We start from the raw sequence: 25359 nt of genomic DNA, 5'->3' as shown, positions 1-25359 counted from the left end.
CAGCCAGCCGGGCAGAGGCACCGCGGGCACCCCCAGCGCCCCCCAAACCAACCCCAAAGTGCCACCACGTGCCCACGAGCCCGAGCCAACCCCCGAGTCCCCCCCAGATCCACGCTGGAATTCGCTGCTCCTGCTTTGTCCCATCCCTGCCCTGTGCCAGGCACGGATTTGGGGAGCACCGGGAGCCCCAAACCGAGTGTGCCTCACCCCCCGTCCCCGATGCTCCATTTCTCATCCCTCGGTGCCTCCCCCCGTCCCTTCTGTGCTTTTATGGGACGAAAATAGAAAGAAAGAAAGAAAGAGAGAAATGGCGAGAAGAAAGGAGACCCCCGCTGGCAAAGGGCCTTTTCGGGGATGCAGAACCGCGTTTAATCTGATTTCTCTTCGAGAAAAAAGCCTTGGCAGCCCCTTCCCCTCCGCGGGGCGCTCTGTCCCCAGAGCCACGAGCTGGGAGGGGACAGGGAGGTGACCTGGGACATTCCGGGCTCCGGAATGGGCGGCGGGGGCGCCTTTGGCCGGGTGAATCCCCCAGGGGCTGGAAAAGCCCAAAGCAGCCCCGGGGCAGCGCCAGCGGCTCCTGCAGCCCCGCTCGGGGAGCTCCGCGAAGGGAATTCCGCCGGGTCAGCGCCAAACTCTGCCCATTCCTCCCACTCCAGGGGGAAAATAGAAAATTCTCGGCAAACGATATAAATTCATTGGCCGAGTCGTGCCTCCCCTGCCATCAGCGTTCCTGCGGGATTTGCTTTCGCAGCAGGAGAAGCGGGAAAGGCCGGGCCGGCAGCACCTGGGAGAGCTCAGCTGTCCCCAGAGTGTCCCCGCGGCAGGGACGGGACACAGCTCTGCTCCTCCGGGGACACGCGGCACACGCAGGGGACACATTGCCATGGCTGTGCCCCTGTCCGTGCCCGCACCCCCGGCAAGGTGCTGAGCCAGCAAACAGCTTATCCTGGGTCAGGACAAGGGACACGGGACGCGCCAGCCCTGCCGGGCCAGGGCCACCACTCGCGGTGTCCCCACGGGCGGGCAGTGTCACCGGGGCGGAATCGCTCCCTGCTCGTCGCCGTCCGTGAATCCACGGGGTGGCACCGCCGGGGTTGGGGCAGCCCGGGGTGGCACCGCCACATCCCTGAGGTGGCACTGCCGCATCCCTGAGGTGGTACGGCCACATTCCTGGGTGGCACGGCCACATTCCTGGGTGGCACGGCCACATCCTGACCCCGCGGTGGCCCCGGGGCCGGCCCGGGATGGATCGCGGGTCCCCGGCAGGATCCAGCCGGGATTCCCGGGGAAAGCAGCGCGGGCTGGGCCGTGCGGGTGTCACCAGGCAGTGCCCGGTGGTGGCAGCGAGGCCCGGGGGTGGCACAGGGGGGCACAGCGCTGCCGAGGGACGGAGGTGGCCTCGGCCACCCAAGCCCGAATGTCACCGCGGGGTCTGTCCCCGCAGTCAGGGCGGTGTCACAATGACGTCCCCAAGGCCACGTGTCCCTGCCCCCGCGGGGACAAGGAGCGGGTCCCTGTCCCTGTCCCTGTCCCTCTCCCTGTCCCCTCGGTGTCCCCTCGGTGTCCCGGCCCAACCGAGAGGAATCCAAAATAGCGCCGGTGCAAAACGCCCCCCCAAATCCCCCCAAAGCCGGGCGAACATTTTCACATCTGTCACTCGCTGTCACCTCATGAATAATTCATCCTGCTCATGAATATGCAAAGTCGGGGCTGGTGATTATCTTGAGCTGAAACCGAGCTTAATTCCACACAGGCCGCCGGGACCACCCGGTCAGTGCGGGGGTCTCCTGTGCCCCGAGCCCGGGCTGGGCCGGGGGCGGATCCGGGACCCCGCCGGGACATTGGGGACAGCGCTGGGGACACGGGAGGGGTGGCCGGACAGAGGGGCACTGCCCACCCAGCCGAGATGCAGCGGGACATTGGCGTCCCCACCCTGCGGACCCCCAACCCGGCGGTGCCACCGGCTGTCCCCAAGCCCACGGGCTGTCCCCAAGCCCACCGCAGCCCCCCTGACCTCCGATGCCCCCGCGGGTCACTCCGGCCCGCGGTGCCACCAACGCACGGGCGACATGGCGGTGCACACCCCCAGCGTGTTCCCCCCTCACGGCTGCCATCCCTGGAGCTGCTCCTGCACCCCCAACCCGAGCCCCCCGGACCCTCCCAGCACCCACCTCCCTCCCGGCGCCGCGGGGTCCCGGGGGCCCCGGGCTGTCCTGCCGGTGTCCCGGGGGCCCCGGGCTGTCCTGCCGGTGTCCCCGGGGCCGCGGCGGGAGCCCGGCGGCGGGGCCGGCTCCGCGTCCCCTCCTCTCTGCCCACAACAAAGGAATTCTGCAAACCTCGCTGCCGTCACATCTCACAGGCAACGTGATGCTCCCCGCTCCCCCCAGCCTGCCGGAATAAATTAGCACCTCGGGAAGCTGTGATCCCGGCCAATATGGGCCCTTTGCCGGTGCGATTTTTATTAGGCAGACAGTCTGCAGCCTTTATTTTAGAATTTGCTCCTCTTTTTAAATTTTTTTATAGATTTATTTATTCTTGTTGCCCCGCTTTCTGCCTCTCCCTGCAAAGCTCCGGAGCCCTGGGCTCCATCCCAGCCCTGCCGGGGCTCGGCCACACGCCGGGAGCGACTCCCGACACCGCGCCCGTGACAGAACAGGGGGAGACACCCCGGGCCGGTGGGCCTGGCTCGGATCCAGGCACCGCTGTCCCACCGATTGTGGGGCTGCCGAGCCCCGCGCCCCACATCCATCCATCCATCCGTGCTGTGTCCCCATGCTGGGGACATCCCGGCCACGGCACTGCCACCCCGGGACAGGGACATTCCCGTCTCCGGACCCGCCAGGGAGCCACCAGCGTCACCAGCAAGGAACCGGGCGGCCCAGGCTGTGGCACCCAGGGGGTGACACTCGGGTGGCCCTGTCCTGCCACCCCTCTGCTTGCCCTCTGTGTCGCTGCCAGCTCCTGGGGGCTCAGGGCACGGTGTGCCTGTCCCGTGTCCCCAGTGTCCCGTGTCCCCTCAGTGTCCCCAGCCCATGAGAGCTCGGGTGCTCCCCGTGTCCCCCTGTCCCGGTGTCCCCACAACGGCGCTGGCCACGCCCCCATTGTCCCGGTGTCCCAGTGCCCCGATCCCCGCAGTGTCCCCTCCGGCCCCGCTGTCCCCAGCCCTGCACCCCATCCCTGACAGGGTCCCCTCAGTGTCCGCAGCATCTCCCCCGCGCCAGGGCCACCCTCCGTCACCCCGGCCCCCACAGTGTCACCCCCAGTGTCCTCCGTCCCTCTGCGTCCCCAGCCCGGATCCGTCCTGCTCCTGCCACAGCCCTGCCGGTGTCACCGTCCCCATCCTGCCACAGCCCTGCCGGTGTCACCGTCCCCATCTCCATCTCCATCCCCATCCCCATCCCCATCCCCATCCCCATCCCCGCCGGTGTCACCGTCCCCGTCCCCGCCGCGGGCCCCCCCACCCCCGCATTCCCCACCCGGCTCCATCCCGCTCCTGCCGTGGTGGCGCCGGTGTCGCTGCCGGTGTCACCGCCCCCATCCCCGTCCCCGCAGCGCTGCCGGTGTCACCGTCCCCACCGCCGCCACCGGGCCCCGCATTCCTGCAGCCCCCGCAGCCCCGCCGCGTCCCCAGCCCGGATCCGGCTCGGATCCCGCCATGGCGCTGCCGGTGCCGGTGTCGGTGTCGCTGTCACCGTCCCCATCCCCGCCCCCAGCGCGGATCCGTCCCGCTCCTGCCGTAGCCGTGCCGGTGTCACCGTGCCCACGGCCGGCCCGCAGCGGGGGCGGTGCCGGTGCCCGTGCCGGTGCCCGTGCCGGTGCCCGTGCCGGTGCCGCACGTACCTGCTCCGTGCTCAGGGCGCGCCGGGACTCATCGCCGCCGGTGGAGCCGAGCAGCCCCGCCGGCACCGGGGGTTAAAAGCGGCGCTCGGAGCGGGGGGCAGCGGGCCGGGCCCCCCCGGAGGGGGCCGAGCCGGGCCGGGCCGGGCCAATCGCGGCTGGCGGCGGGCCGGGCCCTCCCCGCCGGTGCCGCCGGTGCCGCCGCCCGCACCTGCCCGCAGCGGCGGAGAACCCGCGCCCGCTCCGCGCTGCCCGGCGCAGGGCGAGGGGCGGCCGCGCATGCGCCGCCCCCCCAAACCCGGGCCGGCCCCCCCAAACCGGGGCCGCCCCCTCCCCATGGAGCGGGGCCGCCCCCTGCGCCCCGCGCAGCGCGGAAGGGGCTGGGGGGTCCCTACAGGGAGGGGGGGCTCTAAGAGGGCGCTGGGAGAGATGGGGGGCCGCGGAAGAGGGGGGGCTCTGATGGGGGTGGGGTCCCGAAGGGGATGTGGTGGGGTCCCTGTAATAAGAGCAGGAAGGGCGGGGGGACCCAGCCTTGATTTTTTGGGGGTGTTTCCAAAGAGGGGAGCGTCTTCCAGCCCCTCCACACCCCAAAATTCCCGTTAAGCCATACAGGGCACAGCCCCAGACCCCGCACCCCCGTGTGGGGCCGGAATGGGGCGCGGGGGGGCTGGGAGATGCTGTGGGTGCATAAAGACTTCAAAAAGCCCCAAACCCCCCCAAAATGGCCGAGACTCTCTGAAGAGCTGCGCTACCAGAAACGACCCCCAAAAAGGGGGAAGGAAACCATCACTGAGCTTTGGGGGGGTTTTTGGGGGGGGTGGGTAGGGGGTCACCTTCCCGCCGGTGACCGAAGAATGCCAGCCTGTCTCCCACGACTTGGCACCAAGAGCAGAGAATCCCCCCTCCCCATTTCGCCCATAGGATGGATCCGTGGAAACCCGAGAGCAAAGTTCTCATTTCCGACTCCATTGTGCCAGACTTTCGGTGGCGTTTCCTGCCTTTTGTGAGCCCCCCCTGCTCCGGCACAGTCCCGGCGTTGCCGGCGCACAGAGCTCCTCTGTTCCCCTCCTTTATGCGGCTGCAGCTGGCGGGCCCGGCCCGTGGAGGTGCCCGGGCCGGGGGCACAGGGACGGGGGGCGCCGTCCCCGCGGGCTTTGCCAGGGGGAATTGGGGAGAGGGTCCCAGGGGTTTGATATCGCGGCTTCCTCCCGCTCCCGGAGGATCCAGACACCACAGGGATCTTTGGAGGGGGAACCCCGGGGTGGTTTTGGGGTGGTTCGGAGGAGAGGATGGGTCAGGGGTGGTCTGAAACCCTCACCTGGTGCCCCCCACCACAGCTGGGTCCTGCAGCCCCAAATCCTTCCTCCTGCAGCCCCAAATCCTTCCTCCTGCTCTTAGCCCTCCTGAATTTCACCTGGCAATCCGAGCAGGGATCGATGGGCTCATCCCGCATTCCCTCCGGGCCCAGCCCGTCCCCCGCGTCACCCACCCCAAAAAGCTCCACCACAGCTGCTCACAGCCCGACCCCGGCCCTCGAGAGGGCCCCGGAGCCTCTCGGGGACCCAAAGGTGAGGGAGGGGACACCCCGGGCCACCTCCAGGGGACACCGAGTCCCGGCAGAGCTCCGGGGATGTGCCACGGCCGTTTGGGTGGCAGGGGACAGCTCTGGCAGTGGCTGAGCCGAGCTCTGGCCTCAAGAGGAGATGAATGGAGATGAATGTCACAGCAGGCACCCTCCAGCGCGGCTCGGGGACCGGGGTGTCACCGACACCTCTCCCCCCTCCTCGGCAGCTGCTCCGGGCCCGGGGCCGCGCTGGGCACCAGCTCCTGCCCTGGCATCAGTCCGGCGTCCCAGTGTCCTGCCTGCAGCTGGGAGGGGACTCCAGCGGGTCCCAGTGCCACCCTCTGAGCCCAGGGGTGGCAGAGCCAGAGCTGGCACTGCGCGTGTCCCAGTGCCGCCCTCTGAGCCCAGCACTCTGTCCAGCATGGCAATGCCACATCTGGCACCAGGCGTGTCCCAGTGTCGCCCTCTGAGCCCAGGGATGGCAGTGCCAGATCTGTCACCGAGCATGTCCCAGTGTCACCATCCTCGCCCAGGGTGGGGTCCCCGCACCTTCCAGCCCCACATCCATCCCCAAGCTGCTCCCACGAGGCAGAGCCTGCTGTCGCCGTGTCCCCACAGCCCCGAGCCCCGCGGGTGGCTCAGGACAGCGCAATCGGGGTGTCCCCGTCCCTCGGGGCCGCTCCGGGGCCCCAAGCCCGGCAGGATCGGCGGCGGCGGCTGCGCGGGGAGCGCGGGCCCTGCGCGTCTTTTTGAGCCCGAACGCCGGGATTCTGGTGAAATCCTGCAGCAGCAGTGTTGCCGTGACGACCCTCCCGCAGTTTCCATCCGGAGATGTTTTCCTTTGTTGTGACAGGGACGCGGGGAGCGGCCGCGGGCGGTCGGGGTGCGGTGACAGCGCCGAGGGGCGCCCGCTGCGAGGGGCAGGGACCCGCGGGGACCCCGCTGCGGCTCCGGCCGGGGGCTGGGGGGTCCTCACTGCTCCAGTGTCCCCAAACCCCCAGGGGACAGCGGAGGGGCCGTGTTTGGTGACACGAGTGACGTGAGTTTGGTAGGACTCAGCCAGGACACAATAGAGGGGTGACGTGGCCAGCCCGCGGCGTGGGGACAGGTGTGGGGACAGCGATGGGGAAGGAGGGGTTCCTCTGTGGTGGCCACCCCGTCCCCCACAGGACAGAGCCAAACCGGGCGGGTGGCGCGGCCGGGAGCCTCCCGAGCCGCTCCGCTTCGGGGCGGCGGCACCGCGGGGTCCCGGAGCCCCGCCGGGCACAGAGCGGCCCCGGAGCGCGGCCCGGTGTCCCCGCACGGCCGCGGGGGGCTCGGGGGGACCCCGCGCCGAGCCCCCGGAGCCGCTTGTTATTCCGCTCAGCTCCGCCGGCGGCTAATGACGGCCGTTCCAGCAGAGCTGCCACATTCATCAGCGCTGCAGCTCATTAGCGAGGCCGCCGCCGCCGCAGCTGGGGCCCGCGCTCGGGGCACCGGCACCGGGACGGACGGACGGACGGACGGACAGGAGGATCCGTGGCTGGGGAGAAGCTGTGCCCGTCCTGGGGGAGCTGCCGGGCTGGGGCTGGGCAGGACGGCTCAGCCGGGGCTGCGGAGGGGACGGGGCGAGGCCAGGACGGTGGGGTCCTCCCCGAGCTGTCCCTGTCCCCTCATCCCTGGGCACGGCACGGAGGGCACCGGAGGGGCTGCAGCGACCCCCGGGCACGCGGCGATGCTGCCCTGGCCGGGCCCGGCTCCGCTCCGAGCCCACCGGCGGCGTGCATCGATTTTATTTGCGGTTTCCATGGCAACTGCCTCCTTCCCTTCCCCCCTTCCGGCGGCCGGACCCGCTCCCTCCCCTCGGGCAGCGCCGCCCCGCACCTGGGACACGGAGGGGACACGGAGGGGACACGGAGGGGACACGGAGGGGACACGGAGGGGACACGGGCTCTCCTTGGCCACCCCGGGGTGGCGATGCCACCAGCTCACCCTGTGCTGATTTTGGCACGGGACACGGGGACACCGGGCCTGGCCACAGTCAGCAGCAGGGCTGGCAGGAGGCCGCGCTGGCTCATTAATTAGCCAGGGCGCTAATTGTCCCATGCGGGGACACCGAGCGGCATCTCCTGTCAGCAAAGCCAAGCTCGTTAAGGGCACACGCCACCCTCACACCTGCTCACAGCGCTGTGACACGTGGCAGGCACTCGCGGTGTGGTGACACTGTTGGGGACAATGCAGCCACGCCGGTGCCCTCAGCCCTGGGGACTAAACGCCAGTTTGTGACTTAAAACCAGCCTTATAATAAATTTATGGCAATTATATCATTTACCCATCCCCTTCCAGGGGGATGCACCCACGGTCACCCTGCCCTGCTCCTTCCCAGCGCCGAGATGCCACCACGTTGTCACTTGGCGTCAATGACAAACGACGCCCGGCTGTGCCAAACCTTTCCTAAAGCTCCGTCCTGTGCGCTCGGGGGAATTTCGATAAATAACAAAGGCACGGAGAGCAGGCAGAGCTGGAGGGATCGGGGTCACCGGGATCCTCCCGGTTCCTAATGAACAGAGGATTCGGGATCACCGGGATCCTCCCGGTACCGAATGAGCATTGGAGGGTTCGGGGTCACCGGGATCCTCCCGGTTCCGCAGCACCGGAGGGTTCGGGGTCACCGGCATGAGGAGGGGGCGCTGGCGGCGGGCACGGGAGGAGGTGACGCGCACGGCGGTGGCAGAAGTGGCAGCTCTGTCCCCAGACGCGCAATTAGCCCAGGGGCAAATGAGGCTCCTGCGGTTTTTGACCCAATTTCTCCGGCGAAACTCGACGGGGGAAGGAGGGGAGGGGGGAGGAGGAGGAGGAGGAGGAGGAAGGCAGAGCCGGTCACGCGTGTGCTGCTGCGCCGCGTGTCCCCGCGGGTGTGCGCACAGGCGTGTGACATGAGTGTGACATGAGTGTGACATGAGTGTGACATGAGTGTGACATGTGTGTGCGGGCGGCAGCGCGTCCCCAGCCGGGACCGAGCCCCGGGGCGGTGCGGGGACGGGAACGGGGATGGGGACGGGGATGGAGATGAGGACGGGGATGGGGACGGGGACGAGGAGGGGAACCTGGATGGGGATGGCGACGGGGAGGGGGCGGCGGCTTCGCAGCTCTCGCCGCGTTTATTTTTGCCGGTGACGGAGCTGAGGCGGCCTCGGCGCGGCCGCCGTGACTCAGCCGGCACCGGGAGCTCCGCGGGGCTGCGGTGGGCAGGGGGGCTGGGATGAGCAGGGATGCAGGGATGAGCTGGGATTCTCAGGGATTCAGGGATACTGAGCCGTGCAGCGAGGTCAGGATAAACAGGGATGTGCGGGGATGCAGTGGTGAGCAGGAATGCGGGGATGAGCTGCGAGGTGCAGCATTGCTGGGCTGTGGAAGGATCCTGGGATCTGCAGGGATGCGGGGATTAGCAGGGATGTGCGGGGATGCAGGAATGTGCAGGGAGGTGTAAGGATTTGCAGAGATTTGCAGGCATTCAGGGATGGGGATGCAGGGATATGCAGGAATTCAGGAATGTGCAGGGATTCAGGAATGTGCAGGGATTCAGGAATGCAGGGATGTGCAGGGATGTTCTGGGCTGCAGGGATGGGATGTGCAGGGACTCAGGAATTGAGAGATTTAGGGATGCAGGGACACGCGGGGTTTCAGGGATGCAGGAACGCGGGGATCCCTCCCACTCCGCGCTCCTTCCCTGTCCCTGTCCCTGTCCCTGCCGCTCTCCGCCGGTGTCACCAGCAGAGCAGCCCCGGGGAGGTCCCCGCGCCCCCGCGCCCCCGCCCGGGCTCCTCAGCCCCGGGAAAGGAGCGGGGATCCCCGAGGACCCGCGGGGACCGGAACCGGGACCGGAACCGGGGAGCGGAACCGGGGGCGAGGTGTTTGCCGGGGGGCGGACACGCAGGGTGGCAGGGGGGACACAGAGAGGTGGCGGGGGACACGGAGCCGCCGTCCCGCAGTCCCCGCGGTGCCGGGGGCGGTACCGGACACCGGGAGCGGGGCGGCGGCTCCGCCTCTTCCTGCGGCGGGCGGGCGGTGAGTGCGGGGCGGCCCCGGCGGGAGCGGGAGGGGACCGGGGAGCGGCTCCCGGGGGTCCCCATCACACCCAGGTGTCCCCGGCCCCGTTTTGGTGTCCCTCTCACGCCCGTCCCTCCCCGCAGGCAGCGATGCCCGTGGAGTCCCTGGTGTGTCCCGACACGGCCACGCGGTGAGTCCCGGCCCCCGCGCCTGTCCCCGCTGTCCCGCCCCTGATGTCCCCCAAGGGGTGGCACTGTCCCCGCTGTCTCCGCAGGGTGAGCTCCGTGCTGAACCGGGACGTGAAGCACTTTGGGAAGCAGCACCTGTTCGATGGCAGCGAGGAGACCTGCTGGAACTCGGACCAGGTGCGGGGACAGGGACAGGGACACGGCTGTGACATCCTGCCCCACTCTGTGCCCCCCGTGACCCCATCCCTGTCCCCCCAGGGCACGTCCCAGTGGGTCACCCTGCATTTCCCCCGCCCCGTCAAGCTCTCCCAGCTGCAGATCCAGTTCCAGGGGGGATTCTCCAGCCGGCTCTGCACGCTGGAAGGTGAGGGTGGCTGGCAGGTAAACTGAGGCACAGCGGGCTCCTGCCTCAGCTTACCCACACCTGCAGCCTGTGGGGGCTCAGGGGGAGGCTCGGGGCGTTTGTCAGCAGTTCCCAAAGCACAGGAGGGGCTCTGGGGGTGAATAAAGAGGGGCTGGAAGCCTTTGGGAGCCAGTGGGACATTTTGGGACAGCACCTGGGAGCACCTGGAGCAGCTCCATGGGTGAATAAAGAGGGGCTGGCAGCTGGTGAGAATTAGGGAACATTTTGGGATATCACCTGGAGGCTCCTGGAAGCACCTGGAGCAGCTCCAGGGGTGAATAAAGAGGAGCTGGGATCTTCTGGGAGCCAGGGGAGATTCTGGGACAGCACCTGGAGGCTCCTGGGATCACCTGAGGCTCCCTTTTGCCCTCCCCAGGCTGCAGAACAGGTGAGGAACTGGTGAAAATATCGGAGCTGTACCCGCAGGACAGCCACGCCATGCAGATATCCTTTCCTTTCCCGGGGTGCTGATGGGGGCAAGGCAGGATTTGGGGATTTTTGGGGATTTTTGGGGATTTTTGCTGCTGAGCAGAGCTGGGGGAGTGCCCCCCACACCCCAATCCCAGCGTTACTCCTTGACTGGGCTCTGCACAGCTTCCAGGTGCAGGAGACGGTGCTGGACGAGCTGAAGATCACCTTTGGGAGCAGCACGGATTTCTTTGGCAGGGTGGTGGTTTATCACCTGGAGGTGCTGGGGGAGCGCCTCTAGGGGGGACCCCGGGGGCTGTCCCCTCTTTGGGGGCTCTCAACACCCCACAAGGGGGTCCCTGTCCCCTGAGGGGGCACCGGTGGGGCTGTGCTGGGCACAGGCGTGGAATGGGATCAATAAAAGATATCCCTGCTTTTTCTGGAATGGGATCAATGAAAGGTATTCCTGTTTTTTTCTGGAATGGGATCAATAAAAGATATCCCTGATTTCTCCTGGATTGGGATCAATGAAAGGTATTCCTGCTTTTTCATGGATTGGGATCAATAAGAGATATTCCTGCTTTTTTCTGGAATGGGATCAATAAAAGATATTCCTTTTTCTGGATTGGGATCAGTAAGAGATATCCATGCTTTTTTCTGGATTGGGATCAATAAGAGATATCCCTGCTTTTTCCTGGATTGGGATCAATAAGAGATATCCCTGCTTTTTTCCTGCAATTAGCCCTGGAGGGTTTGGCTTCAAGACAGAGGGGAAATGTCCCCTCTCTGTGCTGTCACCTCGGTGGCCACCCCTGAGCTGCTTGGGATGGCAGCAACAGAATCCTGTGGGATTTTCCCTCCTGGCTGTGGCAGCTTTATGGGAGCTTCCCTAAGGGACAGCTCTGGACAGGAATTCCACAGTTATTGAGGAAAAATTGAGGGGAAATTCTGAGTCTTGGCTGCCCAACACCTGGGATTAGGATGGGCTGAGGCAGCAGATAGGGCTCCACAGAGTTTAATTGCAATTAAAGTTTATTTCCAATACAAAGCAGCCGAGTCCAGCCAGGGCTGGAATGAGTGTCCCTGGATTTTGTGCATGGCAGCCAGGGAGAGGCCTGGGGTCCATGAGGGCAGAAATTCCTGGATTTCTCCATGCCTGGAGCAGTGGGATGAGGCCATGGCGATGCTGGGAAGAGCTGGAGATGCCTCCTCACTTCTTCTTCTTCTTGTTCCGGAACAGCTTCAGGATGTGGTTCTCGATGACCTGTTGGACTGAGGGGGGAGAGGGTGGGAGTCAGGGAAGCTGCTCTGGGAGGGATCTGGTCATCATCTTACTCCTGTTTTCTGAGGGAAACACCAGTTTTCTGAAGGAAATCCCTGGTTTTTGTGGAAAATCCTTATTTCCTGAGGGCAATCTCTGCTTTTTGAGGGGAAACGCCCCGTTTCTGATGAAGATCACTTGCCTTTCTTGTCTCCCAGGGCCATGGCCAGGTCCATGGGGGTGTACCCTGAATCCGTCCATCAAAATCCCCATTTTCTGAGGTAAAATCCCCATTTTCTGAGGTAAAATCCCCGTTCTCTGAGGGAAATCCCCGTTTTCTGAGGGAAATCCCTGTTTTCTGAGGGAAAACCCCTGTTTCCTGATGGGGGACACTTGCCTTTCTTGTGTCCTAAGGCCACGGCCAGGTCCATGGGGGTGTACCCCAAATCCACCCAGCAAAATCCCCTTTTTCTGAGGGAAATCCCCGTTTTCTGAGGGCAATCCCTGCTTTCTGAGGGCAAACCCCGTGTTTTCTGATGGAGATCACTTGCCTTTCTTGTGTCCCAGGGCCACGGCCAGGTCCATGGGGGTGTAGCCCGAGTCGGCCTCCTCGGTCAGGTCAGCGCCGCACGCTGTGGGGCAGCAATGGGGGCTGCCATGGGGACCCGGGAGCTGCCCTGGCCCCCAGGCTCTGCCCCCACGGCAGGGAGCAGCAGTTCCAGAGGCGGAACGGCAGGAGCGGAGCTGTGCCTCACCCAGCAGGGCCTCCACACACTTGACGTGGTTCCCGCGCACGGCGTAGAGCAGGGGGGTGCCCCCGTTCTGTGGGTGCAGGGGAGAGAGGAGAGGTCATTGCTGATCCCACGGGGCCCCTGCTGCCCCTCAGGGCTGCCCCACCCGCTGGGATTCCATTGCAGCCTCTACCAGCTCCAGACTGGGATCCCAACCCAGCCTGTCCCAGCTCCAGACTGGGATCCCCAGTTCCAGTCTGGCTCTCCCTGGGATCCCAACCCAGCCTGTCCCAGCTCCAGACTGGGATCTGCTGGGATTCCCCCTCCAACCTCGCCCAGTTTGAGGCTGGGACTCATTGGGATCCCATCCCAGCCTCTTCCAGTTCCAGACTGGGACTCACTGGGATCCCCTTCCAGCCTCTCCCAATTCCAGACTGGGATCCCCGGTTCCAGACTGGGACAAACTGGGATCCCATTCCCTCCTCTCCCAGCTCCAGGCTGGTGTCCCCCAGCCGTGCTGGTGGCACTGGGGAGGCTTGTCCGGATGTCCCTTATGTCCCTGCTGTCCCTAATGTTCCCACTGTCCCTGTTTTCCCCGCTGTCCCCAGTGTCCCCCAGCCGTGCAGGTGGCCCTCACCCAGTCGTAGGTGTTGATGTCCACGTCCCTGTCCAGCAGCATGGTGACGATGTCAGTGTAGCCGCCCATGCTGGCCAGGGCCAGCGCGCTCTCGCGCTCCTTGGCCAGCGCGTGGGGATCGGCGCCCTGGGGACAGCGGGGACAGGGGGACACTGGGGACAGTGGGTCACACTGCCCACAGCGGGGACAGCCCGGTGACACTGCCCATAGCCACCCTCCCTGGGCTGACACCGCCCTGGGGACAGTGGGGACAGAGGGAGATCCCAGGTTAAAAAAGGGAAATCCCAGGATGAAGGAGAGAGATCCCAGGAATAAAGACAGAGGTCCTGGAATAAATGAGGGAGATCACAGAATATAAAAAACAGACCCACAGGATCAAGTACAGGTCCCAGGATGAAAGAGGTCCCAGGGTCAAAGACAGATCCCACAATTAAGGAAGATCCCACAATTAACAAAGATTCCAGGGTCAAGGACAGGTCCCAGGGTCAAAAGGAAAATCCCAGGGTCAAGGACAAGTCCCACGGGTCCCAGACAGGACCAAAGACAGGCCCCAGGACCCAGGAGAGGTCCCAGAACATTCCGGAAGCCCCGGAGCTCCCTCACCCACTCCAGGAGGTGCCGCACGGTCTCGATCTCCCCGAAAGCCGCAGCCCAGATCAGGGGGGTGAAGCCTCTCTCGTCAGGTTTGTTCACCAAATTCTCACCTGGGCAGGGGACCACAGCCAGGTGAGCCCCCCCGGGCTCCCAGTACAACCAGTAAGGGCTGGTAAACCACCTCAGCCAGCTGCTGGATGGTTGCAATTGATGGTTTTTGAGGATTTTTCCGATCTCCAAAACTGGAGAAACCTCCACAAAAAACCCCAGTTCCTGTGGTTTTATGGCTGAGTGAAAACCAAGCGTGAGGTTACCAGAGGGGACCTGGCAGGTGCTGGCAGGGCCAAGGGGACACCAACCTTTCCTCAGGTGCTCCTTCAGCCGGATGAGCTCGCCTTGGGCAGCGAGCTGGTGGATGGACAGTGCTGGAAGGGACAAATCCATCAGGGAAAAGAATTGCCTGCAAATTCTGGGGTGGGAGCTGCCCCAGGGTGGCCCCAGCCCCTCCCCTGCTGTCCCCACGTCCCCTGCAGCCCCTGGGGACACTGGTGGCACTCACTGTCCAGTGTGGCCGGCAGTGCTGACACCTCGTTGCCTCGCTGTCTGTTGGTCAAGGTGTTGGAATGCTTCAGGGGGAAACCTGGGACAGCACAGAGGGTCTGCAGGTTATTCTCCATGAATTTGGGGTTATTCTCCATGAATTTGGGGTTATTCTCCATTAATTTAGGGTTATTCTCCATTAATTTTTGGGGTTAATCTCCATTAGTTTCTGGTTTATTTTATATTTATTCATTCTCTATTAGTTTATTCTCCATTTATTTAACTATTTATTTACTCTCCATTAATTTCAGGTTTATTGTCTATTTATTTGGGAATCCCAAAGTGTTTCCAGCCCCTGATCTGAGGTTTTATTGGGGAAAAAAAAAAACAGAGAAAATGAGAATTGCCATCTCCAGTTCCAGCGTGGAGCTGCAGCGACCTCTCAGGGCTGGCAGGAGGAGTGGGAACCAGACTTTGGGATTGGGATTTTCCACATTTTAGCAGCAGTTTGAGGCTCTTTTTTGGGAATCCCACAGTGTTTCCAGCCCCTGAACTGAGGTTTTATTGGGAAAAATCCAAGAAAAATGAGATTTTGAGCAGAGAAGAGCTGGAGCGACCTCTCAGGGCTGGCAGGAGCAGGCACCAATTTTTGGGACTGGGGTTGGGATTGGGATTCCCACCTTTGAGGCTCCTTCCCGGGATTTTTGGGATGGGAATTCCCAGGGAGTTTTCCCCCCTGTGCCCCACTCACCGTCCAGGGCCGGGGCCTCGCTGGGGCTCTGGGAATCCGCGGGAGCAGCCGAGCAGTTCCGGGGGCTCTCGGCTCCACCTGCAGCACCCGGGCACCTCGCTGTCGCCCGGGGCTCCTCTGGAGTCCCGTCCAGCTCGGGGTACCCCAAACAGACCCCACTTTCCAGGGGGACCCTCAGTTTGTCCCCAGCACTCCCAACTCACCGTCCCCACGCTCCGGCAGCGCCGCGTCCCCGTCCTGCTGGGGACGCGCCGAGGGCACCCCGCTGTCCCCCATGCTGCCTCTTCACCCTTTTCCCCCTTTTCCACCCAATTCTGGGGTGTCCCGGGCTCCAGGGGGCTCCCCGACAGCTCCTTCACCTTCCCTGCACAGGCATGGGGTGGAGAGGGGGGAAATAGGGACGTGTGGGGCAGACCGAGTGCCTGAGACCCCCAGTGGGGTCTGGGGTCCCCTGTGCCCTCCCCATCCCGATTCCTGGGGTCTTCCCTTCCCTTCCCTTCCCTTCCCTTCCCTTCCCTTCCCTTCCCTTCCCTTCCCTTCCCTTCCCTTCCCATCCCGATTCCTGGGGTCCCCCTTGCTCTCCTCACCCTATTTCTGGGATCTTCCCTTCCCTCCCCATCCCTGTCCCTTGTGTCCCCCTCTCTGTCCCCATCCCCATCGCCATTCCCGGCACTTCCCACCCTCCAAACCTCCGCTCCCGCAGCTCCTCCGAGCCCGGGACCCCCGGGACCTCCCCGACCTTCCTCCCAGCCCCTCACCGTCGGTCCCGATCTCGTTCCCCGTTCCCGTTCTCGGGTCCCGATCCCATCCCCGGACCGCGATCCCGTTCCCGCTCTCACCGCCGCCTCCCGGCTCTCCCGTCCCTCCCTTACCGCTCCGTTCCCCATCCTGTTCCCGTCCCCGGTTCCCGTCCCCGTTCCCCGGTCCCGCTCTCACCGCCGCCTCCCGGCTCTCCGGCCCTCATTTCCTGTTCCCCATCCCGTCCCGATTCCCGTTCCCGGTCCATTCCCGTTCCCGATACGTTCCCCATGCCCGTTCCCGATCCGTTCCTCATCCCGTTCCCGGTCTCACCGCCGCCTCCCGGCTCTCCGCCCCTCCCTTGCGGTTCCTGCGGGGCCCGGCGGGGCCGGGGCGGCCCGGGGGGGTTCGCGGAGCGCGGCCCGGCCCCGCCTCCCCCGAGAGCGGCCGTAAAGCGACACGAGGGGGTGGCAGCGGGACCGCCCGGCCTGGGGACACCGTGGGGACACCGTGGGGACACCGTGGGGACACCTCGGTACCGGGGGGGCAAAGGCCGCGACACCCCCAGACCCCTCTCAGGGCAGCACGGCCAAACCGGGACCCACCGAGTGTCCCCGCTGTGACAAACCGGGAGCCACCGAGTGTCCCCACGGGTGACAACGAGGACCGGGGTGGGGTCGGGGCGGGGTGACACCGATTTGGGGGTGGGGGCGACAAAGCAGAACGTTAGTCCCGCGGACACGTTTCCAGCCGGGGCTGTTTTCCGTGCCCGGGGCGGTTTCGGGGGCGCGCCGCCGGAAGCGGAAGTGGCGGCGGGCGGGATGGAGGAACCGGAGATGCAGCTGAAGGTGAAGAAAGGTGGGACCGGGACCGGGAACAGGACCGGGAAAGGCGGCACCGGCACCGGCACCGGCACCGGGACAGGGACAGGCGGGGATGGGCTGGGAGAGGCCCCGCCGCGGTGGTTTGGCCGCTGGGGTGTTGTGGTTTCATTGCCGGCCTTCATCCCCCGTGGGGAAGAGCGCCTGGGTGTCCCTTGGAGATTTTAGTGTGGATTTCTGCGGAGATATTTCCGAGATTTTCTGTGGATTTCCATGGAGGTATTTCCATGGGTTTCTGTGGAGATACTTCTGAGGTTTTATGTGGATTTCCATGGAAGTATTTCTATTTACTCCCATGGATTTCTATGGAGAGATCTACATGCATTTCCATGGATTTCTGGGGAGAGATTCCCATGGATTTCTCTGGATTTCCACTGAGCTATCTCCCTGGATTAGCCCTGCTCCCCCCGTATCCCGATTAATCCCGGTTTTTTCCCGTTTTTTCCCGTTTCTCCCGGCAGTGACGGACAAGTTCACGGAGAGCCTGTACGTGCTGGCCAACGAGCCCTCGGTGGCGCTGTTCCGGCTGCAGGAGCACGTGCGGCGCTCGCTGCCCGAGCTGGCCCAGCACAAGGTGGGGAACCCCGGGAATCCCAGTTCCCAATTCCGGGAGTCCCGGGAGCCGAGGGACCGAGCCCGCAGGCGCGGCTCCTCCGGGAATTCCTGCCCCAAAATCCCCACGGGAATTGTCCGGCCTGGAGCTGTGCCCTGTGCCCTGGGATTCCATCCCTCATCCCAAATCCCTTCCCTGTGCCCTGGGATTCCCATCCCAAATCCATTCCCTGTGCCTTGGGATCCCATCCCAAATCCATTCCCTGTGCCATGGGATTCCCATCCCTCATCCCAAATCCATTCCCTGTGCCCTGGGATTCCCATCCCAAATCCATTCCCTGTGCCATGGGATTCCCATCCCTCATCCCAAATCCATTCCCTGTGCCCTGGGGTTCCCATCCCAAATCCATTCCCTGTGCCATGGGATTCCCATCCCAAATCCATTCCCTGTGCCCTGGGGTTCCCATCCCAAATCCATTCCCTGTGCCATGGGATTCTATCCCAAATCCATTCCCCGACTCCTGGGATTCCACCCCTCATCCCAAATCTCTCTAGAGCCCCTTTAGGCTCTGGAAGCAGCTCCCAGGTTTTCCTGGGTCCTTCTCCCACTTTCCAGGGATCCAGGGGGGAGCCACAGCTTCCCTGAGAATTCCAGCCAGGAACTCCTGCCCAAATCCCACCCAGATTCCCCTTTCTCAGTTTAAATCCGTTCCCCGTGCCCTGGGATTCCCATCCCAAATCCCAGATCCATTCCCTGTGCCCTGTCCCTCCCTCCCTCCCTCCCTCATCCCAAACCCTCTCCAGCCCCTTTGGAGCCCCTTCCCCCTCTGGAAGCAGCTCCAGGTTCTCCTCGGATCCTTCCCTGCTGGGGTCCAGGGGCAGCCACAATTCCCTGGGAATCCCATCCCATCCCACCCCATCCCTTCCCATCCCATCCCATCCCATCCCATCCCATCCCATCCCATCCCATCCCATCCCATCCCATCCCATCCCATTCCATCAATCCCATCCCACCCCATCCCATCCCAGGCAGGAATTCCCTCCCCAGGCGCCGTTCCCAGCTCAGATCCTGCCTGATCCGTGCTGCTCTTTGTTTCCCTCGCAGTCGGACATGCAGAGCTGGGAGGAGCAGAGCCAGGGAGCCATCTACACCGTGGAGTACGCCTGCAGGTGCTGCTGGGGCCGCTGGCACTGCTGAAAACTCCGGGGAATCCACGGAATTCCGGGCTGGGAAACACGGCGGGATCCGGGCAGTGGGGATGGGAAGAGCTGGGGTTTGGGATTTCCACTTTCAGAGGGAAATTCCTGCAATTCTGGGCTGGAAAATCCAGGCAGGATCCAGAGAATTAATTGGGAAGAGCTGGGGCTCGGGATTTCCACCTGGAGAGGGGAATTCCTGGGATTCCGGGCTGGAAAACCCAGGGAATGAGTTGGGGTTTGGGATTTCCACTTGGAGAGGGGAATTCCTGGGATTCCGGGCTGAAAAATCCCGGGAATTAATTTGGATTTGGGATTTCCACTTTGAGAGTGAAATTCCTGGAATTCCAGGCTGGAAAACCCAGGCAGGATCCAGGGAATGAGTCGGGATTTGGGATGAGCTTTGAACAATTTGAGGCTGAAATTCTGGGCTGGAAAACCCAGGCAGGATCCAGGGAATGAGTCGCGATTTGGGATGAGCTTTGAACAATTTGAGGCTGAAATTCTGGGCTGGAAAACACAAAAGGATCCAGGGAATGAATTGGGACGAGTTGGGATTTGGGATTTTCACTTTGAGAGAGAGAAATTACTGAAATTCTGGGTGGGAAGACCCTGGGAATGAGTCGGGATTTGGGATTTTCATTTTGAGGGTTAGATTCTTGGAATTCCAGGCTGGAAGACCCAGGGAATGGGTCGGGATTTGGGATTTTCATTTTGAGGGTTAGATTCTTGGAATTTCAGGCTGGAAGACCCAGGGAATGGGTTGGGATTTGAGATTTTCATTTTGAGGCTGAAATTCCTGGAATTCCAGGCTGGAAAACCCAGCAGGATCCAGGGAATGCATTGGGAGCAGCTGGGATTTGGGAACTCCTGGCAGGAATTCCAGAACTTTATGAAATTTTTCCGGCTCCCCCCAGCGGAAACCTCCTCAAACGTGAACTTTCCTGGGGTTAGAGGGGGGACAAGCAGAATCTGGGAATTCCAGCTGTGTCCCACTCCCTCTTTCCCCACTTTTGCTGCTTTTGCCCCCTCTGCAGTGCCATCAAGAGCATGACTGACAGCAGCGTTTACTTCAAGAGCATCGACAGCCTGCTCAAGCATTCCATAGCCATGAAGGAGCAGCTCAACGCCGCCCAGGGCCGCAGGTACCCCGGAATCCTGGGGAACAACTCCAGGATTGTCCAGGACAGCATTCCCTGATTTTCCCCCATTCCCTGGGGGAAACCAGCGCTGTTTGCTGAGGGAAAATTTGGAATAAATTGAATTTTAGGGAGGATTTTTGGGAGATATAAATTGTTTGGAGTTTAGGGACGCAGGGATTGGGAAGAGGTACCCCCAGAATCCTGGGAAAAAAATTCCAGGATTATCCAGGACAGCATTCCGTGCATGCTCCCCATTCCCTGGGGGAAACCAGCGCTGTTTGCTATGGGAAAATTTGGAATAAATGGAATTTTAGGGAGGATTTTGGGAGATATGAATTGTTTGGAGTTTAGGGATGCAGGGATTGGGAAGAGGTACCCCCAGAATCCTGGGGAACAACTCCAGGATTGTCCAGGACAGCATTCCCTGATTTTCCCCATTCCCTGGGGGAAAACAGTGCTGTTTGCTGAGGGAAAATTTGGAATAAATGGAATTTTAGGGAGGATTTTTGGGAGATATGAATTGTTTGGAGTTTAGGGACGCAGGGATTGGGAAAAGGTACCCCCAGAATCCTGGGAAAAAAATTCCAGGATTATCCAGGACAGCATTCCCTGATTTCCCCCATTCCCTGGGGGAAACCAGCGCTGTTTGCTGAGGGAAAATTTGGAATAAATGGAATTTTAGGGAGGATTTTTGGGAGATATGAATTGTTTGGAGTTTAGGGACGCAGGGATTGGGAAGAGGTACCCCCAGAATCCTGGGGAACAACTCCAGGATTATCCAGGACAGCATTCCCTGATTTTCCCCCATTCCCTGGGGGAAAACAGCGCTGTTTGCAATGGGAAAATTTGGAATAAATGGAATTTTAGGGAGGTTTTGTGGAAATTTTTGGGGATATTCGAAGAGTTTGGAGATGCAGGGATTGGGAAGAGGTACCCCCAAAATTTTTGGAATTTTTGTGCTTTTAAAAGAAAATTTTGAGGGCTTTTTTTTGGGGGGGGGATTTTAGGGATTTTTTGGGGGGGTTTAAAAAAAAAAAAACCTGATGGATCTTTGGGATTTGTTTTGATTTTGGGGGAGATATTTAGAGATTTTTCTGGCTGCAGAAATGGCTGTGCCACCCCAACAGCAGCCCCTCACCCCAGCAACCACCAGCAGAGGGAATTTTTTAATTTCCCAAATTTCCCACATTTTCAAGCTGCTGAATTTGACTTTTCCTATTTCTTCCCACAGCACCATCACCCCCCAAGCCAAGAATCCTCCAGGCACTTCCTGAATTTCTGGTTTTCCATCCTGAATTTCCCAACCTTGGGAAGAAGCCAAAAAACCTCTGGGGCTGCACAGGTGGAGAAGCCCCTGAATTCCCAGGAAAACACAAAAAAGAAGAGCTGGAAAATCCCAAATCCTGCTTTTTGGGACTTCTTTTCCATGGAAAACAGGGTGGGTTTGTGTTTTTCCTTCCCTTTTTTTGTTTCCAGGCTTTTTTTTTTTTTTTTTCCCAAAAAACCTCCCAGATGAGGTCTTGCTTTGGGAATTTTGTGTAAAAAGCTGGAATGTGAGCAGCACTCCAGGCTTTTGTTGAGGAGGAATTCTCCAAGGAGAAACTTTCCCAGCTGCTGCCAAGGAATTGCTGGGTTTGGTTTTAACGAGGACGAGAATAAAAAGGAAAAAAAAAAAAAAAACCCAACAAGAAAATTCCTTTTGAAGGTTTTCAGCTTTTCTCCTGTGGCCGTGGGAGCTCAGAGCTCCTTTTTTATCCTGGGGTTTCCAAGGGCACGGAGCAAAGGAATGTGGAATTTTGGGCTTTCAAGGGAGAAAAAATTCCTGAAAATACTACAAAAAAAAATTCAAAAGGATTTTTTTTTTCTCGCACTCTTGGTTTTGGAGGTGACTGGGAGGGAGCAGAGCTTTGCTGTGGATCCCTCCTGGATTTTCCAGGGGGATTCAGGGAATGGCTGAACTCAAATTCCAGGGGAATTGTGCTTGGGATAGCAGGTGGAATTTGGGATAATAGCAGTGACTCCCCAAATCTGCTTTTCCCCACCACAAATCTGCTTTTCCCCACCCCAAATCTGTTCTTTGCCACCTCAAAACCACTCTGGGCCACCCCAAACCCCCTTCCTGCTACCCCAGGTTTGCTCTGACAGCTCAAATCTGCCTTTTTCCACCCCAAATCTGTTCCTGGCCACCCCAAACTGGATTTTCCCCACCCCAAACTGGATTTTCCCCACCCCAATCCCCCATCCATGCCAGTGCTGAGGATGAGGATGGAGCGGGGAGGAAGGAGAAGGGAAATCAGCCGGGATCTGCTGGGAAAGGCTGAAATGCTGAAATGGTGAAAATCCCAATTTCTGCTCCCCAGATCCTCTCCCACAGCTGGGATAGATTTGGGTTCCCAGGCAGGCAGCACTGGGATTTTGGCTGTGGATAAAGGAATTTTTCCAGGAAAAACAAAACCCAAAACCGTGAAAAACCATCAACTCTTCCTCCAGAAAACCCCTGGATTTCCCTCAGACCAACGTGGAGTCCTTGGTGGCTCTGTGGGACATCACATTGCTCATCTCCCTGCTGGTGACATTCCAGGGATGTCCCTGCTCCTGCAGCAGCCCTGAATCCAGAAGAGTCCTGTGAGTTCGGGACCAGTCCTGGGACTGGGATCTTCTTGGGAACTCCTTGCTCCTGGACAGTTCCCACTGGGATTCCCTTGGGAACTCCTTGCTCCTGGACAATTCCCAGTGTGATTCCTTTGGTAATTCCTTGCTCCTGGACAATTCCCACTGGGATTCCCTTGGGAACTCCTTGCTCCTGGACAGTTCCCACTGGGATTCCTTTGGGAACTCCTTGCTCCTGGACAGTTCCCACTGGGATTCCCTTGGGAACTCCTTGCTCCTGGACAGTTCCCACTGGGATTCCTTTGGGAACTCCTTGCTCCTGGACAATTCCCAGTGTGATTCCTTGGGGAATTCTGTGTTCCTGGGCCAGTCCTGGCATTGGAATTCTTTGCTCCTGGACAATTCCCACTGTGATTCCTTTGGTAATTCCTTGCTCCTGGGCAGTTCCCACTGGGATTCCCTTGGGAATTCTGTGTTCCTGGACCAGTCCTGGCATTGGAATTCCTTGCTCCTGGGCAGTTCCCACTGGGATTCCCTTGGGAGCTCCTTGCTCCCCGAGCTGGGGTTGCTGCTGGAGGCCGAGCCCGGCCGGGATTTGCGCTCCAGGGAGGGCGGGAAGGAGAATTCCCGGTGGATTTCTCGGCAGGGCCGGGGAGCGGCGGCCGTGCCGGGGCCGGGCTGGGCAGAGTCGTTCTCGTGGAGGGCCTGGGGAGGCTCCGAGCCCCGGGAGCTGCGGGCGGCGCGGAGCAGCGCGGGGAGCAGGGAGAGCAGCAGGAGCAGGACTGCAGCGGTCAGGATGCAGGCGCTGGCGATGCCGGCCTCCAGCTGCAACAGCAGCAGCACGGACAGGGCCAGGGCTGCGGGGGACACAGACAGGGCACCCTGAAAATGGGTGGGATTGGGGATTCCTGGGGTGGCTGAGGGTGGGAGAGGGCTCAGGGACAGCTCAGGAGACTCTGGGAAACAGCTCAGGAGCTGGGATTAAGGAGGGGTGGATTCCCAAATTCATGGAATGGTTGAGGCTGGAGAAGGGCTCAGGGACAGCTCAGGAGCCAGGATTACGAAGGGACGGATTTGGAAATTCCTGGGACACTTGAAGATTTCCTGGATTTGGAAGGTTCCAGCCCCATCCCAGCTCCCTCAGGAATTCTCCAGCTCCGTTCCCATCTCTGGACCCCTCCAGCCCCTACAGAACTCCAGCCTGGGGCCCTGGAATGGGAATTGCAGGCTGTGGGAAGGAGCTGGTGGAGCCATTTGTGAACCAGTGCAGGGCTGGGCTGGGGGTACTGGGGGACACTGAGGGACACTGGGGCCACTTGCCTGTGAGGTAGAGGCAGACCCCGCAGCAGAAGAGGCCGATGGCCGCGTGCCGGACGCTCCGGCTGTCCAGGAGGAACCAGAGAGCCCTGGGGAACAGGGAAAAGAGGGAAAACAGCCTCGGGAAGGGCTCCTGGCAGGGAAAAGAGCGTCTGGGCAGGCTCCAGTCCTGCTCTGAGCGCGGGGAAAAGGATGGACGGAGGAACTCAGAAATGATCCCAGTCCTGATCTGAGCTCAGGAAAAAAACCTGGAGTGAGGAACTCGAAACTGATCCTGGTTCTGATCTGAGCCCAGGAAAAATCTGGAACGGGTGACAGGGTCAGTTTGGGGGTGACAGCAACAGTTTAGGGTGACAGTGGCAATTTGAGGTGACAGCGGAATTCGGGGTCACAGCGTCACTTTGGGGTGACAGCACCAATTCGGGTGACAGCGCCAGTTGGGGGTGGCAGTGGCAATTGAGGGTGACAGCCCCAATCCGGGCTGACAGCGCCGAGGGTCCCCGCGGCGTGAGCGGCTCCTGCAACGCCACCGCAGCGCGGGGACATCGCCGCCACCTCCCGGCCGTGCCCCGAGCCCGCGGCCCCAGTCCCGCCTTTCCTCCCGGTCTGAGCCGAGAGCTCCAGCCGCAGCCGGGGAAACTGAGGCACAGGGCAATGGATTGCTGGAGGTTCCCAGGGAGAGGCGCAAAATCCTCCTGAAATTCGAATTATTGGGGAGGAGCCTCCCCGCGCTTTGCTCTGGGAGTTTTTGGGAATGGGATTTTTTCCTCACCTGCGACCTCGCAATTCCCAAGTTTCAACTTCACAGCTCCCAAACGGAGCAGTTACAGCCCAAAATCCAGGCTGGGATCACAGGAAAACCAGGAAAATTCACAGCCCGGGGTGGGGAATTTTTTGTTGTTAATTTTCCGGCAGAAAAGCCGAGTTTGTTGTGGGAATTTTTTGTTTTCAGGGAAATATTTTTGCTCTCCTCCGTTAATGAAGCGTTGGAAGAGGCTGAGGAGGCGCTGCTGGAATTTCTCCAGCCCGGTGCTCCGCGCAGAGCCGGGACTGATTGGATTCTCTAATTAGGGACAAAAAGCGGCTGTTGAAACGTCGTCATTCCCTTTCAGCGAGTTTTGACTGAAGTCAGAGAGGTCCCAAAATTGCGTGAGCCACCCCACCAAGTCCAGTCGTCACCAAAATCCTTTAAATTCAGATTACCCCGAGCTGTTTTTTAGTTTTAACCCAGTCGCTGGGCCAGGAGCCCCCAGCCCATTCCAAATCCATGAGTCTCCAATTATGGAAATGAAACCCCCTGGATTGCGCAGCCTGGTCTAAACTTGCCGGTCCCGACTTCTGGAGTCTCTAAAACCCAAATTAAAGAGCTCAGTTCCAGCCCTGGTGATCACGGAGAGGAATTTGGGGGATTTCCCACCCATTGCCCCCCACAGCCCCTTTTGGAGGGGACCCAGCGAATCCTCTCGCGGGTTTTGGGGCACCGGAGGAGTTGGCACCGGCACCCCTCAATCCGTGATCCCGCCGCATCCTCCAGCCCTTCCCTTCTGCCCGGACCCCTCCGGGCATCCCCGCCTCTCCCGGTCCCTCCAGCCCCGATCCTCGCCTCTCCCGAACTCCTTGATCGCCGGTCCCCGCCTCTCCCGCGCCTCCCGGTCCCTCCAGCCCCGGTTCCCGGTGTCCCCGCTCGGGGCTCTCACCGCTCGGGCCCGCGCTGCCCCCGGCCCAGCTCGGTGCCGAAGTAGCCGTGCAGGAGGCAGAGCAGGAGGCAGCTCACGTTGAGCACCAGGCAGAGCGCGGCCAGCACGGCCGACACCGGCAGCACGGCGGCGGCCACCGGCTCCGGGAGCGCGCCGGGAGCGGCGCGGCCCGAGGGCAGCTGGAAGATGAGGCTGGAGGAGAGCAGCGCCATGGCGGCCGACAGGGTCCCGAAGAGCAGCAGCACCGTCAGGGCTCGCTGCGGGTACGCGGAGGGCATGGCG

The 25359-nt window shown here is 61.6% G+C and overlaps 5 protein-coding genes across 8 annotated transcripts; 3 read left to right on the top strand and 2 right to left on the bottom strand.

Moving 5' to 3' along the window:
* The first annotated feature begins 492 nt into the window (after window positions 1-492).
* LOC131568872 (collagen alpha-1(I) chain-like) lies at window positions 493-6783 on the top strand. Its single transcript, XM_058821013.1, has 8 exons — window positions 493-519; window positions 922-1062; window positions 1754-2359; window positions 3553-4324; window positions 4866-4943; window positions 5268-5405; window positions 6403-6440; window positions 6571-6783. The coding sequence occupies exons 1-8, from the start codon at window positions 493-495 to the stop codon at window positions 6781-6783; spliced, it is 2013 nt and encodes a 670-aa protein (XP_058676996.1).
* A 2680-nt stretch (window positions 6784-9463) lies between these two features.
* Window positions 9464-10939, top strand: NR2C2AP (nuclear receptor 2C2 associated protein). Its single transcript, XM_058821188.1, has 5 exons — window positions 9464-9620; window positions 9705-9795; window positions 9877-9982; window positions 10398-10466; window positions 10615-10939. Exons 1-5 carry the CDS (start codon window positions 9580-9582, stop codon window positions 10728-10730), a joined length of 423 nt encoding a protein of 140 aa, XP_058677171.1. The 5' UTR covers window positions 9464-9579; the 3' UTR covers window positions 10731-10939.
* A 527-nt stretch (window positions 10940-11466) lies between these two features.
* RFXANK (regulatory factor X associated ankyrin containing protein) lies at window positions 11467-16123 on the bottom strand. Of its 3 annotated transcripts, XM_058821110.1 has the most exons (10): window positions 16015-16123; window positions 15147-15307; window positions 14944-15021; window positions 14212-14292; window positions 14012-14077; window positions 13662-13762; window positions 13059-13184; window positions 12446-12512; window positions 12242-12322; window positions 11467-11701 (listed from the first exon to the last, which is right to left on the bottom strand). In XM_058821110.1, the coding sequence occupies exons 2-10, from the start codon at window positions 15217-15219 to the stop codon at window positions 11640-11642; spliced, it is 735 nt and encodes a 244-aa protein (XP_058677093.1). In that variant the 5' UTR covers window positions 15220-15307; window positions 16015-16123; the 3' UTR covers window positions 11467-11639. The 3 variants fall into 3 exon arrangements, with proteins under 3 accessions (XP_058677093.1, XP_058677094.1, XP_058677092.1); XM_058821111.1 differs by lacking the exon at window positions 14944-15021; XM_058821109.1 differs by lacking the exons at window positions 15147-15307; window positions 16015-16123 and adding an exon at window positions 15880-15994.
* A 374-nt stretch (window positions 16124-16497) lies between these two features.
* On the top strand, window positions 16498-22101 carry BORCS8 (BLOC-1 related complex subunit 8). 2 transcript variants are annotated; one of them, XR_009275752.1, is made up of 6 exons: window positions 16498-16539; window positions 17024-17136; window positions 18220-18284; window positions 19349-19456; window positions 20685-20891; window positions 21944-22101. XR_009275752.1 is itself a non-coding variant. In XM_058821167.1 (5 exons), the coding sequence occupies exons 1-5, from the start codon at window positions 16503-16505 to the stop codon at window positions 20725-20727; spliced, it is 366 nt and encodes a 121-aa protein (XP_058677150.1). In that variant the 5' UTR covers window positions 16498-16502; the 3' UTR covers window positions 20728-21048. The 2 variants fall into 2 exon arrangements, 1 of the variants encoding a protein (XP_058677150.1); XM_058821167.1 differs by lacking the exon at window positions 21944-22101 and having other exon boundaries at window positions 20685-21048.
* TMEM221 (transmembrane protein 221) lies at window positions 21962-25355 on the bottom strand. The gene is made up of 4 exons (XM_058821166.1): window positions 25078-25355; window positions 23384-23469; window positions 22590-22920; window positions 21962-22109 (listed from the first exon to the last, which is right to left on the bottom strand). Exons 1-4 carry the CDS (start codon window positions 25353-25355, stop codon window positions 21962-21964), a joined length of 843 nt encoding a protein of 280 aa, XP_058677149.1.
* Window positions 25356-25359: the final 4 nt, after the last annotated feature.

The sequence above is a fragment of the Ammospiza caudacuta genome, chromosome 28 (genome assembly GCF_027887145.1).
Source record: "Ammospiza caudacuta isolate bAmmCau1 chromosome 28, bAmmCau1.pri, whole genome shotgun sequence".
Taxonomy (NCBI): Eukaryota; Metazoa; Chordata; class Aves; order Passeriformes; family Passerellidae; genus Ammospiza; species Ammospiza caudacuta.
This window is presented reverse-complemented; position numbering and strand designations above follow the sequence as displayed.

Bases quoted from the DNA above. Each gene is read 5' to 3' on its own strand.
- NR2C2AP (XM_058821188.1), top strand. From the start codon at position 9,580: ATGCCCGTGGAGTCCCTGGTGTGTCCCGACACGGCCACGCG. The intron at 9,621-9,704 runs GTGAGTCCCGGC...CTGTCTCCGCAG, and splicing joins TGTCCCGACACGGCCACGCG to GGTGAGCTCCGTGCTGAACC. The intron at 10,467-10,614 runs TATCCTTTCCTT...GGGCTCTGCACA, and splicing joins GGACAGCCACGCCATGCAGA to GCTTCCAGGTGCAGGAGACG.
- LOC131568872 (XM_058821013.1), top strand. From the start codon at position 493: ATGGGCGGCGGGGGCGCCTTTGGCCGG. The intron at 520-921 runs GTGAATCCCCCA...ACCCCCGGCAAG, and splicing joins GCGGGGGCGCCTTTGGCCGG to GTGCTGAGCCAGCAAACAGC. The intron at 5,406-6,402 runs GTGAGGGAGGGG...CCAAACCCCCAG, and splicing joins AGCCTCTCGGGGACCCAAAG to GGGACAGCGGAGGGGCCGTG.
- BORCS8 (XM_058821167.1), top strand. From the start codon at position 16,503: ATGGAGGAACCGGAGATGCAGCTGAAGGTGAAGAAAG. The intron at 16,540-17,023 runs GTGGGACCGGGA...TTCTCCCGGCAG, and splicing joins GCAGCTGAAGGTGAAGAAAG to TGACGGACAAGTTCACGGAG. The intron at 17,137-18,219 runs GTGGGGAACCCC...TTTCCCTCGCAG, and splicing joins CCGAGCTGGCCCAGCACAAG to TCGGACATGCAGAGCTGGGA.
- RFXANK (XM_058821109.1), bottom strand. From the start codon at position 15,973: ATGGGGAACGTATCGGGAACGGGAATGGACCGGGAACGGGAATCGGGA. The intron at 14,078-14,211 runs GTGAGTGCCACC...TGTCCCTTCCAG, and splicing joins ACTGCCGGCCACACTGGACA to CACTGTCCATCCACCAGCTC. The intron at 12,513-13,058 runs GTGAGGGCCACC...CTGCACCCACAG, and splicing joins ACATCAACACCTACGACTGG to AACGGGGGCACCCCCCTGCT.
- TMEM221 (XM_058821166.1), bottom strand. From the start codon at position 25,355: ATGCCCTCCGCGTACCCGCAGCGAGCCCTGACGGTGCTGCTGCTCTTC. The intron at 22,921-23,383 runs GCAAGTGGCCCC...TGTCCCCCGCAG, and splicing joins GGTCTGCCTCTACCTCACAG to CCCTGGCCCTGTCCGTGCTG. The intron at 22,110-22,589 runs GTGGGAACTGCC...GTTCCCAAGAAG, and splicing joins GAGCTCCCAAGGGAATCCCA to ATCCCAGTCCCAGGACTGGT.